The sequence below is a fragment of the Odontesthes bonariensis genome, chromosome 5 (assembly GCF_027942865.1).
Source record: "Odontesthes bonariensis isolate fOdoBon6 chromosome 5, fOdoBon6.hap1, whole genome shotgun sequence".
NCBI classification, from domain to species: domain Eukaryota; kingdom Metazoa; phylum Chordata; class Actinopteri; order Atheriniformes; family Atherinopsidae; genus Odontesthes; species Odontesthes bonariensis.
The window spans coordinates 19,344,163-19,363,060 of NC_134510.1; the positions used below are offsets into that span (position 1 = coordinate 19,344,163).

The 18,898-nt window shown below is 38.4% G+C and overlaps 1 protein-coding gene across 1 annotated transcript in view; it reads left to right on the forward strand.

The window, feature by feature from the left end:
• sntb1 (syntrophin, basic 1) overlaps positions 1-17,286 on the forward strand; it is a 37,369-nt gene extending 20,083 nt beyond the window's left edge. The window contains exons 3-8 of the mRNA XM_075465125.1: positions 1,520-1,637; positions 1,790-1,879; positions 4,026-4,162; positions 4,357-4,553; positions 9,758-9,987; positions 13,734-17,286. Of these exons, the coding sequence (XP_075321240.1) occupies positions 1,520-1,637; positions 1,790-1,879; positions 4,026-4,162; positions 4,357-4,553; positions 9,758-9,987; positions 13,734-13,826 (865 nt within the window). The 3' untranslated portion in view covers positions 13,827-17,286. The remainder of the gene's footprint in view (positions 1-1,519; positions 1,638-1,789; positions 1,880-4,025; positions 4,163-4,356; positions 4,554-9,757; positions 9,988-13,733) is intronic.
• The last annotated feature ends 1,612 nt before the right edge of the window (positions 17,287-18,898 follow it).

The following is an 18,898-nucleotide window of genomic DNA, read 5'->3' on the forward strand; positions in this document are numbered from 1 at the left end:
TATGAGGAAAGGAATATGCTAATGATGTAACCAGAAAATCTGACCTCCAACTGTTTTTTTTTTTTTTAATTTGTTGGAAGTAGGACATTCTGATTTTCCATTTTCTGTTAAATGGACCAATACTCTTTTTTGTGATGACAATACGTGGCGGAGGAATTATGGTGAGTTCTCATTGGTCTTTTAACCGACCAGAGGCTATTATGCTCCGTGGAAGATCAAAATATGACTCTTGACAAGATTATACCTTAAATTGGGATCAGTAGCCTACCAGTTTACCATTGTCCCACTGCAGACAAGGGAATTATAAACGTATGAAAATAAGATTGACAATCAAGTATTTTTAAACATCTGTGAGTCTGGGGTATGGTCTGGGCTCATGTACACTTTCATACCATAATAAGGTGCTCCAAGGGTTCATTAAGTACTACAGATCTCAAAAGAGGCAGACCCTGGGGTGGAGTGGGGCAGAGTGGAGTCGTGTGGATTGCTCCACTTAAATGATCCGATGGAATAGAGGTGTAAATTAATGGATGAAGAAAAGAGCTGCTGCAGTGTCTCTCTGTGACAAAATCATGTCACAGATATTTCATTAGACCTCAGGAAATTGTCAGCTCGCAGAAAAAATGGCACAGCGTTTGTCCTTTAATGGATTTCTATTACCACAGGCGCTGATTGTACAAATGTAAATTTAAGAATTTACATAGACGTCGCTTAAGCAGCTTACAGTTCAATTTGAGCTTAATTTCAAACATTTTTTGCCTTTTTTAGTTGTGAACATTCTGAGACAGACACGTTAGAGTTCATATTCTTCAAACGTTGACAAATCTCAGCATGAGGCACACACCTATCATGTCTTGTCCTCTAAATCTCTGACTCAGGAATAATTAATATTTTTTGTGCCAAAAATAATTAACACTTTTAGCACGCTTTTTTGCTTTCTCAAGCAGGTGCACCCGGTTACCTTTCCATTAGCAAATCTCCTTTTCTTACACAACTGAATACTTTATGCGGCACTCCAAAGTAACAGTTCACTGCTTTATGCATTTTAGGCAGCAACATGCACCTTTTTAAAATTCATATTCACTGAGCACACAATCAAAGCACTATTCACAGAGACTGAGAATATGCTTTTTCTCTCAAGGCCAGAAACACTCCCGTATGAAATAAGCAGATTAGTTATGGAAATTTCCTGGGAGACAGCATTGTATCATCTGGCCCACACGGAATGCATGAGAAATGTTTTTTTTTCCCCCCCTGTTTTCAGTTGACTTGAATTCACTCAAATTTCAAGGCACTTTGTTTCATTATTGTGACCGAGTGCCAATTATGAAGTGGAAGGGACAATTGGAGCATCTGTTGAATCTGAAACATAATTGGGTAACATTTAGTTTCTAAAACTATTAGTGAAGTCCAAATTGGGGTTGCCTGACAAGGCTGGCAAAACAGTTTGGGTATTGGGGAAAAAAATGGTTTTTTTTCTATCCATGAATTCTAAAAATATTTTTATCTTGTCCTCCAGACAACTGGAGTTACACTCTCCTGATGCCAGACACTCCGTAGTGCTTCGGTGCCCAGACCAACCATCTGCCCTGTCCTGGTTCTCTGCCATGCACTCTGTCACATCGACACTGGCACAGGTCTGTCTTTAATGTGACTTATTATACAAGAAGCTCTCATCATCAGGGTACTGTTAGATGTGTCAGTGGCCATAATTCTGCTCCTCAGAACTGCTTTCAATGTTATGCACACTGAATGATCATCTAGCCTTAAAACTGTCACCCCACCACAGCGGGCGCTGGCAGAGGTCATCCAGAATACATGCAAGACAGGGATTGCTGGCAGCAAAGAGATACGACACCTGGGATGGCTGGCAGGGAAGGTACGAGTGTGTCATTGTGTGTGTTTGTGTGTGTACTTCCTACAATGGAGGAAAAAAAACAGTTTTATTTATTCAGTTTACACTGCTGTCTTTCTTTTGGGAGCAAATACTGAGTCCCCAAGACCAACTTTTGGTCATAGGTTTAGTTTAATTTGCAATATTTGATTTGTGTCTGTTAGTTGTTTTTTTGTTAAAACTTTTGTTATTTTATGACTTTTTTAAATTTTTTTAGCTTAATGGGCTCTTGTTTGCATGTCCTCTAGTAGTACAACACGTGTTGTTTGTCAGTAAAGGTTAGGCTGAGCTAGGCATGCTGCCCAAACATTTCGAAACAGCAGCAAATAAAGGCAGCGTCAAAGCCACCTGCCATAGAGAAGTTGGAAATTCAATTATGAAATGAATTGGTTCATTAATATGTACTTTCTTCTCCTTTTACTTGTCATGAAAGCCGTAAGATTTTCTGTTTTCCTGGCTATTTGTATGCCAGATATGCGCTAGGCTAAGTCTGTGTTTGTGTGACAGAGAGGAGGTCTAGGAGATGGGGTCAGAATACGTTTGAATATTTGAAAAATAAACAAACAAATCCTTGTTTGTGTGTAACTTAGTGTGTGCATGTGTTTGTACCTGTGGTGTCATGCATATTTGGTGTTATCTTCGCTTGGTGTATACACACATGCTCATATCTGTGAAATTCACATAACACACACTGAGCGAAAGCTTCACCTTCTCTTTCAAATACGGTGAAACACCTGTGCAAACCCCCCCACACACATACACATCCATATCTGTCTTATTTAGTCCTCATGAATTTGACAATATTTGATCCTGTGAATGCGGTATAATACTGTTACTTAGCAACATATTCTTATTATGTTAAAAAGATGACCCTTGACCCTCTGAATCCCCCAGTATGATTGGTTGAAGCAGAACTTCAAAGAGGAGCTTAGGATTCCATGGCTCGGCTGCAGATAAGCTCTCATAATGAGAATAGTTTTGGAGCATTGTCACAAAGAATACACATTAAGTGTGCGTGTGCGTGTGCGTGTGCGTGTGTGTGTGTGTGTGTGTGTGTGTGTGTGTGTGTGTGTGTGTGTGTGAGTGAGAGGGAGAGAGAGAGAGAGAGAGAGAGAGAGAGAGAGAGGTTTGTAGAGATGAGTTGGTGAGGGGGGAACGGCAAAGCAAATGCATAAAAAGTGTACCTGCATCTGTAAACCAGCTACATTTATTTTTAGCTCATTCCCTGCTGGATGCACAATAGTAAATCTGTGCAATTTCTGCAGTGGACCCGACACAGGCTCTTTTACACATGAAGCACACATATACACCAGGTTTTTCTCTGATTTCTGTAAAAATAAAGAGGCACTTCACATTATGCAGCATTGAAGAAATTAAACTAAAATTGAGTCACCTGGTGGGAGTAATTACTTAGCTGTTTTGCTGAAATCCTTTTCAAATTTTAGCAGTCGCTTGTTCACTTTAAGTTAATCATCTATCCACCTATGAGTAATGTTTCTGTGCTGGTCAGTGATGCTTTCAATCCAGGTTTAAATTCCATGCAGTCGATTTTGAGGCTTGTTTCATTGTTTGTTTCATTCACATTAAATTTTGTTGTTATAAAATTACATTTGTTATTATTTGGCACTATTATCAAAAAGAAAAGACAAGGAATTCAAATGTATTGAATATTACACTGTCTGAAATATACATATACAATACAAATACAATTGACAGCAAAATGATCCAACCCCGTCTGCATGGGGAATCCGAAGAGAGTTGAATTATTTTGCTGTCAAAATACCACCACCGCACAGCTGTAGGATTTCCTTTATTGAGCTGATAATCCTCCTGATTAGTACAGCCATTTTAATGAGATAGAATCAAACTGAGTGGAAAAAACAATTCTACACCAGAATGACGCCAGAAAAAGAATGGTGCAACTCAAGCAATTTTTGCTTTTCCCGAATCAGAAAAAGTCCATTTAGAAAGTAACTGACCTGAACTGAAATAGCGGCCACCATTCTTTTCTTTTCTTTTTTAAATTGTATCTTTATTTTCATTTGAATTGCAAAATTACCCCCCATTACCCAGCAAATGGGCTGATGGGAGCAGCTGTTCTATTCTCATTGTTTTTCTGCTTGGGCTGTAGACAGAGAGTGAGAAGCAGTGTTGGAAGCCGGTGCTGGTGGTGGTGACGGAGAAGGACCTGCTGCTGTTCAACAGTTTGCCACGAGGCAAGGAGGCCTGGCATAGCCCTGCACACACCTTTCCCCTCTTAGCAACACGGTAGGCCCCCGATTTAAAGACTTCACAAAGAATTGCAGTATTTTTACTGCGTATGGAGACTGGAATTGTGTTGTTATCATTTTCCTCTTAATGATTCTTAATTCAACATATTTAAAAACAGATTTACTAGTTAAATTCTGTGTAATGATAAGAAATATCTTGTTCTTTATCTACATCTATTTACATTTCTGTAGACTGGTCCACTCTGGCCCTGACCGGGGGTCACCTAGCTCTGGCACAGAGCTTTTCTTTGCCACTCGGACTGGCACACGACTCGGAATCGAGACCCACCTTTTCAGGGCTGAGACCACCAAGGATCTGTCCCTGTGGAGTAGACACATAGTCAACGGATGTCACTCATCGGCTGAGATGATCAAAGAAGTCACGACGAGTGAGTCCAGTTGCATTAAACATTTTTAAATCCAGGTTAAAAACATTTCTTTTCTCATGTGTCTATGCATGAAATCTGCACGATATCTTTTCATTTATCTGGACTGTTGCTTGTTTTTAAATTCATTTAAATTATTTTATTTGTTTCTCTTTATGTTCTTTTATGTATTTTTAATGCTTCTTCCATTCCCTGCTGAAATGCTTTTATTTTATGTAAAGCACTTTGAATTGTTTTGTACATGAAATGTGCTATACAAATACATTTGATTTGATTTGATTTGATTAAACATTAAAATTTGATCCTTCTTTAGTAATGGTATGTGATACATGCATAGAATCCTACATATTCAGACCACACAGAGACAGGGAAAGCTTGTAGGTGTGGAAAGAACACATGCTGCACGTCACAGTGCCGGAGGATGCTGCAGTGATAAGCTCTGCCTTAGGCCAAGCAGGTCTAAATCCCTTGTATAAAGCAGTTTGTACAGTACACATGCAAGCACAGACTACCAAAACCACTGAGACAGAAAAGGGCTTGTATATAATTTGACAGCCATATGGACGATGTTAACAAAACACTTGCTATTTATAGAAAGGAATGCTGTTCTAGTATATGTGTGTGCGCAGTGTTTGGCATTGAGTATTGGTCATTTGGGAATTCCAGCATAATAACCCCTACCCTCTTTCACTAGCCACCACCGCCCCTCCCTCTTGGCCTCCCTGTCTCTCAAAGCATAAAATGTCCTGGGAACTGCTTTTCTCCCCCGGGTCCCCCTCCCCTCTCCGTGTGCCAAATCAAGTTTCACCTCAGATTTGTTTCTTATATCTGTTAGACCGCATGCATCAGTGTAATTACTGCATCATTTATCACCATGGACCTTTCTCGAGTGTCTCTGCACCCAGGGATCCAGGTATAGATTTCAAGCAGTAATTAGTATGAGAAGGCTTCATTCACATCGACACAGACGGATTTAAATTGAAAAACTCTGCGATTAGTTGCGAAAGACAAATTTGGAATTGCATGCAAGTTAACACTGAAATCTTAATGTTTTAGGAACATCTGTTTTAATCCCCTGATGAAATGCTGTCTGACTGTTGCTCAACAGGCTGTAACTTAAAACTGTTGCAATGGTATCAACAGATGAAGTTGAACAACCTGCTCAATCGAAGTATGATCACACACGCGATTGTGTTTTCTTCTGCTGTAGAGCATCAAATTAGCAATTCATTCAGCAGCTGTTAAAACATTTCACTCACTGTTCGTGTTTAGACCTCCTGGTGATACAAGGTGTTCCAAAAATGAATAAGAGTCATTCTTTTGGAACTGTGAATATATACAATTTTATGCCTGTCCATTTAATAGTTTTTTTGTATTGTTAGACTGGACTAAAGTTGAGACTGACCAGAGCATCACTGGCATTCAGTGCCGTACTGCAACATTGCTATAAATGTTTCTTATAGCAGCTTCAGTTTTATACTGAGATTTTGATTTAGAATACAGGTCAGTCTAGAGGCTAAAGCAACTCTTAAATAATGTATATATTCTAATGTTTGTGGCCCACAGTTTTTATTTCCGTCTAACATGAGTCCCATAACCTTTCTCGAACACTGATGTAAGCTCCATTTTCTCACTGTATGGAAGTAGGAAAGTAATTTACACTTCCCTGAGAAAGAGTGTGACACGGCATACAAAGTGCATTCACTCATATTTCAGCAGTTGCCACTTGAAGAGTCATTACACTGACCTTGTCAGCTTCTGATCAGTGTAACATCCTAAATTGTGATGTTTTATTCACTGTCAGAGCTTATGATGAAGATTTGCTCTGAAGATAGATTAACTTTAGGACACTCACCAGGCACAGGCCATTCTTTGGGGATTTTATAAGGGGAAAGTAATTTGTTCAGCTCTGAAAATCAAATTTTACCGGCACTTGGCCTGCTGTCATTTCTGCTATTATGTCTTAGGTGACTTTTTTTCCGAGGTCATACCGATATGTGCATCAATTAGTAGCATAAGGCTCTTGCATGCCTGGCTGACTGGTTTAAAAACTGCTCATGTGTACTGCTGATCTTCATAAAAATCAAACTGAAGTCACACAGCTTTGTCCTCTTAAAAGAAACAGACTTTTTTGAAAGTTGACAGTATTCTTGAGTGCACTGATTCCACCTTTGCTAAATATGAGCTATGGTTTGTTTAGTTCAGCATTAAAAGTGGAAACAGAAAGAAATGGCCTGTCTGGCTGCATCCAAAGGTATAAACCATTGAACCATCAGCCTCCTCAAGCTGAAGCACAAAAAGAAACATGATATGTCTGATTGTTTGATCTGCAGAAAAGCAAAGTGTAAAAAAAACTCAACCTCGTTGTTTTTTTGTGTGTCACGATGGTTAACTAACCAACACACTAAGAACCCCACAACCTAACCAATCTTGTTGCGAGACTGTTTTCTGGACTGTTTCAGAAGGTCAGAAATAAACTTTGAAGCACAGATTCAAACCATTAGTTTATTTTTCACTTTCAGATGTGGCTGTTTAAAGTCATACATTAAACATCTTGTTCTTGAACTTCTCATTAATGTTGTCTAATTGACAGCTGTGAAACTTGTTTAATTGCATTTGAGGTCAATCGGGTCGTCTTAGGCAATAGATAAACAGCTTAATGACTTTGAGTACTTTCAAAAGCAAATTACCACAGCGGTTGTGGAAAATTGATCTATTAGCCTGCTGTGACACTTGAAGTTGGGGGCTGCTTCGAAATATGGAGTACTTTTTTCCCTTTCCTAATGACTTACAAGTTTAAGACAAATGGCAGTGGGAAAACTTTTGCCCTATAATAACCTTCTGGTATTTACACTTGCTGTTGTGCCAACAGAGTAGAGTCTCGTCCTCTCTCACTATCCCCGTCCTTCCCTGAACCATTTATTTGCTCTGTTATCACTTTCTTTTCCGCTCATCATCCGGCCGAAAGAAGGGCCTTTGTTGCAGCCTGAAAAGCTCTTTTATGTGTGAGTGTATCCTGGTGGGAAACCCTGCTTTCCCAATCGACCAACCAAGTTTCAGGTATAATAATCTTTTCTGAATCCAGCTGTACAGTAAGATTTGGCTGTTTTTGGCCACTCTCAGACCCCACGGATCAGCAAGATTTTGCTTGTTGAACTAATCCCCTTTTTTTAAAAATAGATGCATTAACATAATATTAGCTAAATCAGCAATAGCATAAGCATATAACACACAGCAAGTTGGTGGAAACATGACAGAGGGAGCTTTTATAATGCTGTACACCTCCATAAATGTCGCATGATGCAACTAGTCACATTGACACATAGTTGTTTTATAAGTGCTGTGTTGGGATTTGCATAAAATGAATAGATACATATTTGTTTGATAGTTAAAAATACGAAAACAATCTCTGAGTAAGATTTCAAGGATGTAAAATTTGAATTTTTGTCATGAGGCAAACAGTTGCCTGCATCACGAGCAATAATTCATAACCAAATTTTTGTAGTAAAGTTTCATGTAGCATTCAGCAAAAACAAACTAATAGAAGCTGGCCTTGCCAGGAGGCTGCCCCTTAGTAGCACTGCAGCTACAGTTCAGGCTCTGACTCTGTGATGGTTGTCCTCGGTGGCTTCTGGAGTCCTACATTCAGGTACTCATTAGTATACTGTTTTACGGCTGACAACTGCTGCTAACTGGCAATCAGCTTAATAGCAGCGACTGTAATTGTGAAAATGTCATTTCAGAGTGAATACACTTATTATTTTGTCTCCCTGCTGAGACATAAAGTGGGCGAGAGAAACATTTTATATCAATGTTATTTTTAAACACGCAGGAGATCTGTTTAACGTGTCTTTCTCTGATATCTTACTTTGGTGCGACATGCAAATCATCCACTACCCCACGCAGCGTAAATTAAATTTACAGATCTTAGCGAGATGTGTGTGTTTGTGTGGTTGTCGTTTACGCAGTCTCCGACATTGATTTAAGTCACCTTTAGATAAAAAGCCGATTTGGGTGTGTAAGTCAGTTGGCAAGGTTTAGCTGTTGTTGTGATGAAGAGGACAGAAGATTCCCCTTTTTGTTAGAAAGAACAGACTGAAGCATGTAATGTACACTGCGCTAGTACACACACATGATACACATGTTTACATGAACACAGGCACCAATATTCTGTAGACACCTATTTTGATAAACATTTCAATTTCTCTTTCATATGGCAGCAAAGTTGAAAATACAATATATTTTGCGATCAGCGTGGAAACATTTCAGACTGCTCACACTCTCCTCTCTGTACATGATATTCACACACAGACAATATCTTAATTAGGCTTTTAACAAACAATGGGGAGAGAACAACTCTTCTCGCTTTTTGTCTCTTTGTCAAAGTCACTGCTCTGTAAATGAGATGTCATTGAGAGAGGAGCTCATGCTGCAAATAAAGTTTTCAACGTGCAGCCCTTCATGTCTGCCTGGGAGAGTGAGGAGAGTATTTCACTCAAAGTAAGAACACAAAGAAGGCCACATGTAGCAAGATCACACTGTGTGGGGATCAGACAGAGCTGATAGTGGTTGAGCCTAAATTGGGAGATTTTGATAGAAGATGGTAGGCCACGCTCAGCTTTCAGGCAGACTCCTGCTGGGAAAAGAGGAGGAAGAGCTAGATAAAAAGTGATGAGAATTGTTCTAAATCAGAGAAACAACTCTCTGCCTTCAGAGAGATCTCCAGTTGAAGATCAGAGTGTGTCACTGTAAATTGTAATGTGTTATATAAGTACATACAACAGACATTGGACAGTGAGTCCCGTACATGTCAATTCTTGGGAAGAAGTGTGCCTGTCCAGCATTTCACTTATTTATTTAATGTGTCTTTGTCTGGTCTTGGTTTGGACTTTATTCAGAGTCCACTGAAGCTGATCGATCTGCTTGATCTGTTACACATACTGATCATACGTTTGAGCAACTGTGACTGCAGAGCTTTCCTAGTTGTGTAATCATCTGTGTCATAAATAATCTTTTTCAAATTTTTAACATATCAAACCGAACTTCTGATGGATTATAACTACAGCTCTGTGTAATTATGTACTAGGTTAGTTAAACCAGTATAGTCCAGTGTCTGTTATCTTTACATGCTGAATGAGATTAATGTTCACTAATACAAGATTTGTTCACATGCAGCTTAATCAAAAACAAATGCTTGTATCTTCCAGGTTGCCTATACAGGAGTCAGGAGTGCCGGCTGGTGATCCACTACGAGCAGGGTTTCTCTGTGCTGGCTGACCCGAAAATAGGAGATGGGGAAGATGGGGAGGAGAGAGTAGTAAACACTTCCATCAAGCCCCAAGTGCTCCTCTCCTATCCCTTTGAAAATCTAAAGATGTCCTCAGACGATGGAGTACGCATGCTCCTCTTGGACTTTGGAGGGAAGGAGGGGGAGATTGTAAGTGTTCAAGAATTATGTTTTGTAATAAATAATAAAACCGTTACAAGGGATGATCTGACAAGAGCTCAGTGGTCCTCCTAATGATCCACTAAAAGCAAAGGGGACGAGAAAACAGTCCATTTCAGAATTATTGTAAGTGAATGTGCTGTTCAGCAATAATTTCTTTTAAATCAAACTTTGGCTGATCACAGTATTTGAAAGACAAAAATTGCTGAGTTTACAGCACAAAGATTTGTTGTATTTCAAAAGAACAAGTGAGAACAGCATGGAAACTGCTGATACGCGAAACTCTCATTTTAATGTTCATTTTTTTAAACATCCTTTTGTTTTGAAACTATTAACTTTATTCCAAATTATTTAACTTGAGCAGCCAATCACGGGATGTTCAGTGCAGATTCTTCAGAATGATTATAGAAGTATGACAGAATGATCAATGATCAGCAATCAATGGATCACATTGCTACGTAACACTTTGTCCATGAAGAAGAACAGTACTCTAAAGGATTTATGGGCTGCAGTGACATATAGAATTGAGTTTTCATTGTTTAGTTTATTAACTATTTAAGCCCAAACATGAAAATGCGACACCAAGCTGCGATCATAAATCCGTCTGCTACTCCAACAGCACTGACAGCACATGGATTTATCAATAAACATCAATAAAAATGTGGTCAGGGCCACATTTTCTCAGTCAGTCAGACAGTGTGTGTCCTTTTTTAGATTGGCTGCAATGACCAGTGACCTAAAACTGGTTAATATTTTACATGTCAACAATAAGCTTTCTTTGGAAAAAAAAAAAAACTAAGTAACCATTAAACAACACTACAGAATAAATCAGTAACTTTCTAAAATCTTATTATTTTGGCTTTAGAACTTTCTCGGTTTGTTGATTGGGGATTATGCCCTTTAGTTCATTCTGATGGGAGGACAAAACAAAGCATTATCAGGCTTACTTTTGACGTCATGTACAGCTTGGACCGTCTCTCCAGAGACCTCAGAAGTCCTTCTGGGAAATATAGACACAAACAGCAATACAAGTGTATGAAACACAAAGAAGTAAAGTGGTACAACCCGAAGTAAATTACAAATAACCCCTGAAGTGAAATAAAATCTTCGGTCGTGCAAGGTGTGACCCTTTAAACGTGGAGGTATCTTTGAAATATAGCCCGTCACTCACTGTAACTCTCTTAATCTGTTTACACAATTCAACAGCTAAGTTAATATCACTGTAAAATCTCTCTTTGCTCGTGTTCAAGGGAGCAGATCCAAAATAATCAGGACTTAGTTTTTAGCTTCTTGTTTTATGATTTTTTTTTTTCATTGTTTATTTATTGTTTATTTAGTTTTTTACCCCCCTGAAGTTAAAATGAACTGACTTCAGTAGATAATTTATTACCTTCCCTTTCCTTTATTTAAACAGTTTTACCCAGATGAACCAACATTACTGTTTTATAATTCATAAAATATAGCATTGCTACTGTAGGCTGGAAAATAAAGTGATTCTGAAAACTAACATATGGACTCTAAGCTTATTGGATTTAAGCATTGGAAACCAAGGTGTTTAATATGACTGCCTCAAACTGTTATGGCAGTCCTCCTACACCTTTGTGGAAAACTCCAGACAGAAACAGTCATGTTTGATTGTGCTGCCCATACTGAAATAAGAGAAGACTTCTGAGCTTTGATTTAAAACCCTCTCTTGGCTCCTTGAACAGAACACATTTTGGTTTCTGTAGTATATCTGAATACTAGCATAGCTATGGGGCTTTATAAACAATCCCATGGTACTTGTGAATGCGGCTGGTGGCTCATTAGCTCAACATTTCAAGTCAGCTGGTCTGTTTACACAATTCAACAGCTAAGTTAATATCACTGTAAAATCTCTCTTTGCTCGTGTTCAAGGGAGCAGATCCAAAATAATCAGGACTTAGTTTTTAGCTTCTTGTTTTATGATTTTTTTTTTTCATTGTTTATTTATTGTTTATTTAGTTTTTTACCCCCCTGAAGTTAAAATGAACTGACTCCAGTAGATAATTTATTACCTTCCCTTTCCTTTATTTAAACAGTTTTACCCAGATGAACCAACATTACTGTTTTATAATTCATAAAATATAGCATTGCTACTGTAGGCTGGAAAATAAAGTGATTCTGAAAACTAACATATGGACTCTAAGCTTATTGGATTTAAGCATTGGAAACCAAGGTGTTTAATATGACTGCCTCAAACTGTTATGGCAGTCCTCCTACACCTTTGTGGAAAACTCCAGACAGAAACAGTCATGTTTGATTGCGCTGCCCATACTGAAATAAGAGAAGACTTCTGAGCTTTGATTTAAAACCCTCTCTTGGCTCCTTGAACAGAACACATTTTGGTTTCTGTAGTATATCTGAATCCTAGCATAGCTATGGGGCTTTATAAACAATCCCATGGTACTTGTGAATGCGACTGGTGGCTCATTAGCTCAACATTTCAAGTCAGCTGGTCTTTTTTTTTATTAATTTTTTTCAAAGTGTTGACTATGCTGTCACCTTGTCAGGAACTATTGTTGTCTAATTTAGTCACAGCCCATGCGGAGGTATCCATACAGGAAATGTATTACAGTTTGGATGAGATTTCTGACTTCTGCTTCACAGGTACAGTGTTTGCTGGATATGAGGTAGCCTTTGAAGCCTGTCTGTTTTTGTCTTAACTTTGACCAAATAAAACAGAATTTTCTCTGTTGAATATCCCTATGGGCTTTAGGCTTTTGGAGCAGGATATGAGTCATCGTGCTGATGAAATGACTCAGTCAATGAACAGAGCTGAGTTCATAGTGTGGTGTTTGTGTGTATACAGCGCTTAGCTCCACCTAACTCCACCTAATCCTATCCACATGCTAAAACTATTTACAGAGGAGTTAGCTGTGAGTATATTTTTTTTTATAGTTTTATACAATCCTAGTTAGATGGGCTATACCTGGATTGTACAGTACAGAGTATAAAAAATCTTTGGAAAAAATGCAAGTAAATCAGTTGTTATAATCACAGTATTTTGAAAAAACGTTCAGTTATAGAACAGCAACATAAAATCCTTTTATATAGTTAAATGAAAACAGAAAAAACATCTCTCAGACACACCTCAAACAAAGCAATAAAAAACAATTAGCTTAATTCTGCCTGTTCACATCGCATTCCGAAGATTACAAGGCAATCTGTAAAGATCTTGAAATCCTTCTTTAAATAGATTGTAACATTATTAAAAAGTTTCACAACCACGAAACTATTAAGATGTGTACGGGACAAGACGAGACATCTGAAGAGCTTAATGCTGAGCTGGAGCAAACTGAAGTGTTGTTTCCAACCTGCACCATATGCTGTACTCTTAAAAAAGTAAAGCTCCGTGGGTGGCCAAGAAAAGCACAAAAATGCCCAAAAACCTGTTTGCAAACAAAGGAAAACTCAGTGGAGCTCACTGGGAATGCAGTGCGTCAGTTTCTTCATAGGGGATGAAATAAATGCCACAAATAAGGGAGGACCCAAGCTACACTCTTAACATGGTGGTGATACTATCATGCTGTGGGGCTGCGTTACTGCTGCTGGCACTTGAGCTTTGAATGTATCAAAGGTCCAGGGCTGTGTGCTTCACAGTGTCTTCCGCTTCCAAACATCTCTTCAGTTTTTTTCTGTTCTTTACATCATATTCTCTTCTCAACGTATTTTTGCTTCTAATTTTAAATTTTTGGTGTTTTCGCTTCTTCCTCCAGCAACTGGACCTCCACTCCTGTCCGAAGCCGATCGTCTTCATCCTCCACTCCTTCCTCTCTGCTAAGATCTCCCGCCTGGGTCTTGTGGCCTGATCGTCAGACTAAAGGGACATTTCACAGTTTGAAAACAAACCCCCCTTTTTTTTCTTCATCTGTCTGCAGCCAGCAGGCAGTACACCACCTCAAACTCCTGCAGCTGGAAACCCAGGCTAAATGAATGTAGCCTCTGTCTGGAAATTGAGCTTTTTGGGGTCTCTATGTTGAAGAAAGCAACTGAGATTGGTCATGCTCTCTACAGATTTTTGGGCAGGTAGATGACCTCTATTAGTCCTGCAAGGTCTTGAATGTTGACTGGAGAACCACAGTGGAAAGCATGGACTGGACTAGATGCAGTAGAATGGCACAGACTGACAGAAGAGGATTGGGCATTACCGTCACATCCAGGATGGAAAGGACTGGCCCTGTGTGGCAAGATTGAGATGAATTCACTTTTAATTCAATGAAGATGTAATGGCAACCTGCCTTCCACTTACCATTTATATAATTTATTTGCCATTAGCTCCGAAAGGACATTCTGAATTTCCCTCATCATTTTTCCTCCTCTAGCACTTGACACACTGTGGAAAAACTTTACGCATTTGTCTTTATTAGAGTCCCCTGAGATGTCTCGTTAGCAGTGTCAAGCATTCATCATCCAAGCCAGGGGGCACATTTTCCCACAATGTGACAGCTCGTTCAAATTCGAAATGTCACCGTATTCTTTTAACAGCTTGCATATGATGGCCATAGTGTGATTAGGTTATTTCAATATTACCTGACCTGAAAATGATCTGACAATTTCATGCACATGGAATATTATGATAAGGACCCAAGGATACATACAGTTGTAGTCTCCGTACATGTAGTTTAAATAAGTCATTCAGCATTCTTAAAATAATTCAAATCTAAAGCAACAGTTTTATATTTTAGTCATATATTCTTTGTCACTTTCTCAATCAGCATTAGAGAACGTTTCAGTATATGACATGTATACCCTCCCATAACATTTACCAGTAATATTTATGCAGTCTATTGTGACTCAATGAAACATTTCTGATATATATTTAATTTTTATAAAGTCAAAACATTGAATTTTTGTTCTTAAACCTTTGCCCCAAGTATGTTCGGGGAGTAGACTGAACAAGGGAACTGTTTTCATATGCCCGTAGCATAGCCCTGCTGAATGACTGGCAGCCTGGGGAAAGAGCTTGCTCATTTCTGTGCTGTTTGCCTATTTTTAATAAGTATGGGGCTTTTACAAGACAGGGACACTACAAAAATATAATCCGGATAGCATGTCTTGTGTTCTGTAAATTAGATTACCAAACTATTGTTAACATAACCCAGCCTTAAATACATTCCGCATTGAAATTCAGCTTACAATTGAATGCAAGAGAAATATTTCAAATCTATTTATATAATAGTAAAGCACAGACAGGAAACATTGTTGAGCACTTTAATTTCAGTGTAGAAGGGTACTTATCCCTTCACTTATTGCTTTTAGCTAGCTACCAATTACAACTAACATTTTATTCTTGGCCAAAATATATTCATTAAACCTAATCAGCATTGTAATTAGTGGAATAAAACATTTAAGGTTTAATCCCTCCCCACTGTGCAGCGGCAACTAGTTACACTGCATTGACCGAGAACCCACAGATATTAATGTCCAAGTTGGTAGCGACTTGTCAATCACAGGGTAGTCTAAAGCATGTTTTTCTGCTTCACTTTTAAATTATACTGTAAAAAACAAAGCACAACAAACTTTAATGAGATTATGAAAATAGTTAAAAGTAGGGTAATTTTCTAATATTTTTCTGTACAATCAGACTTATTTTTGCTTCTCTGCAGTTATCCCCCTGCTGGCCGTTAGAGAGAATTGCAAGTAGCACCTCCACGTTGGCTTAGAGCTCGACAGCGTCACCCATCTTTTCTGTTAAAGATATATATTACTATCGGTGCAAGAGAACAAAGTTTATAGGTTAACCCCACATGTGAACCACAGATAAATTAAAAACTTTAATCACAATGTGAAATACAGATTTTCTGCCTTGGCTGTTGCACTTTGAAGTAACAAGTCCTTATAAGTCTTGACCAGAGTCACAGTGATAGATGATTATCCTGTTTTCTCTTGGGCACAGTTATTTGGTCTGGGATGAAAGTCTAATTTGAAAATATTTTCATCACATTTCGGTGAAACCTCGTAGGCTATGTGCAAAAAGTTTAGGGTTTAATTTAATTTGAATAATTGAAACTTTGACTCTTATATAGCCATGTTTCTGATCATGATATAATTATGATAACAATAGTAATAATTAAATCTGTATAATTAATAATTTACTCCGTTTCATATATAGATTATGATAATGTATACACTATACAGTTGTACTTATTTATTTCATAGATAAGAGCATTGGATATTTTATTGATGTATTGACCTCCAAACTAAAAAATGTTTCCTGTTTTCATTTCAAATATCTGGTCACTTTACTCTAGCTTGCATGCCCTGTAAAACCATGACCTAATATATTCAATAAATGAGACATAATGTGATATTTGGTCAACTTGAGAGGTGCAGCTAGGTGAATTTTGAAACTACTTGACAGATCCAGGCAAGCTGTTTCCCTTATCTCTAAACAACAGACTCCATCTTCTCACTTTAAATCTGTGCAAAAAAAACAGCCCCAGAATATTTCCCAAAACTCTGAAATATTCATCTAAGGATATTCTGTGTGATCAGGCGCGATGATGCTGCTCACTGCTTCCTTCATTTTTCCAGAGTGGACCATTTATTAACTCAAATCTTTCTAATTAATGTGTGCCCGGTTACCTGACAAACTGCTGTCATGCAATGCCTCATCAAGACAATAACCGTCATAAGTAGTTGTATTATTTCCCAGCATTAATACAGAAAATGAGACTCAATCAAACGATACCCCAAATATTGCATCTTCTTCTTTTTAATTATAGCAAAGTAGCCATCACAGTTGTTAGTCCTGTGTTAGCCCTGCAGCCACAGATCAAATGTGTAGACTGCTCCGTCTCTGGCATGGCTGGCCACCAGGTCTTTCCTTGTGCCTTTTGATGACTGAAGAAAATATATGATATAATTTTAAAAGAAACTAATCAGAGACCACGGATGAGCATTAAGCAGTGTGACTTCTATGGTGGCTACATCTCTTTTGGTAACATGTATTCTTCTTTGACCATTTTTTTTTTTTTGCGAAGGCCAGTTGCACATACACTGTGAACAATGATTTATGCATTTTACTCCTACTACACTGTAGAAGAATTGTATGTATTGTTGATTTTTAACGACGGAGGAGACAATGTAACACTCAAGAATCCAGCATTTATGGAAAATGGCAAGAGGAGAGAAGCTATCTGAGTAACGGCTGCTTTGAAATGTAGAATACTCTGATGCCTTGGGCAGCTACTGTACTGTCGCTCAGAATGATAAAGCATAGTTTTTAATTCAAAAAGTGCACATAAATCATGTAATTAACAACCGTGATGTGATGTTATTCTTATTGTCTTCACTTCTGCTTTATTCATTTTTCATTGAGAGCAGATACCATTCAGTCTTATGTCATTTCTAATGTGACATTATTTTAATCTATTTTCAGAACTGAAATGACCTTAATATGTTTGCAAACACCTTCACGTTATCTGCAGTGACTCAAAAACATGCAGTGTTTTACACTGGGAACAGCTGGAATGAAGAGATCTGCTAAATTATGGGCTGTTAGTGACAGCTTGATTTCATGGGTGTTTTATTGGGCAGTTCAGCATAAAGAATTAATGGAGAAGCTGAGTTGTAGACAGTACTTAACACGGCCGTAACTCTTGACATTGTTCTCTTGCCTCCAAGGTAATGAGCTGGCATCCTTTCCCTCTCCTTTACACTCACACAAAAAGACGGATGGATGCATTCATGATAATGAGGCGAAGAAGGTTAGACCTCAAACACAGTAGTAACTCTCGACATTGTTTACTACTCAACATTCCTTACCAGCAGATTTTTCCACCTCCTCGTAGTCATCCCTGTTTTCCTTCTGTTCAGGCTGTTATTGAATCATGTCAGACACTCAGTGGGACACTAAACTGCATATTGCAACTGTTGCATCATGAAAAAGAGAATCACATTTCACACAACTCATTTCAGGTCAGCTTTCCCACTGAGACACAATTTAAAAGTCCTGAGGATACGCACAAATGGACTTTTACAAAATCCTGTGAACATAAACGCTCAATAATGGCCCACTATCCTTTTGAGGCAGAGTGAGAGACGGGGTCATATTGACCAAGAATGTCAGCATTTCATTTTAATGGCCTGGAGAAGAGCCAGATCAATAAGCAATCAGTCATAAATTGTGTGTGTGAGAGAATGTGCAAGTTGCCTGAAGTTGTGTTCATGTACATGCAGTGGATACCTCTCTTATATGCAAATACATTCCACTAAAGCTTTTTCTGTGTGTGTGTGGTGTGGGGGGGTCTGAACGAATAGATTCTCTCTTGGCTCGTTCTCTTGTTGCATTCCACGGGTGCAGCAGGTCCTCACAGGTTCCGGACTGTGTGTGTGTGTGCGTGTGCGCATGTCTCGCATGCAAGTTTGTCACCAGCAAGACTGTATGCATAAGTTTATGTCTTAATTGCTTCAGTAATGTGGGAAGGAGAGAAGATAGCAGGTGAGATGGGCTAAAACTGAAGAAGATGAAAAGTCAAAACAAGTTGCATGAAACACTTGTTGGGAAGGAATATGACATTTTTTCAGGTGTAAGTTGCTTGTTTAGTTGAAGAGGTGGACAGGCAGTGACGTCAGCCAGTACAATTAGAAAAAGATAATACATGTTTTGTTAAAGGTGCGATTTTCAAATAGAAGACAAAAAAGCTTTGTTAACTGATACTTAACTATAACTTAGGCTAAGGCTTGGGCTGATTTGCAGATTAACTGTAATGCTGAAATGTTATCATCCACAGCGATATTAAGGGCATGGTTTGATCCAGAAACAATAGAACGTGCTTCATTTTGTCAATGGCTCCTTATACCACGTCATTCTATTTACAGGTTGTCTTTTCAAGAAGCAAGAGTTTGTGAGTAGTATCTACAGTTTCTGTGACTTAGA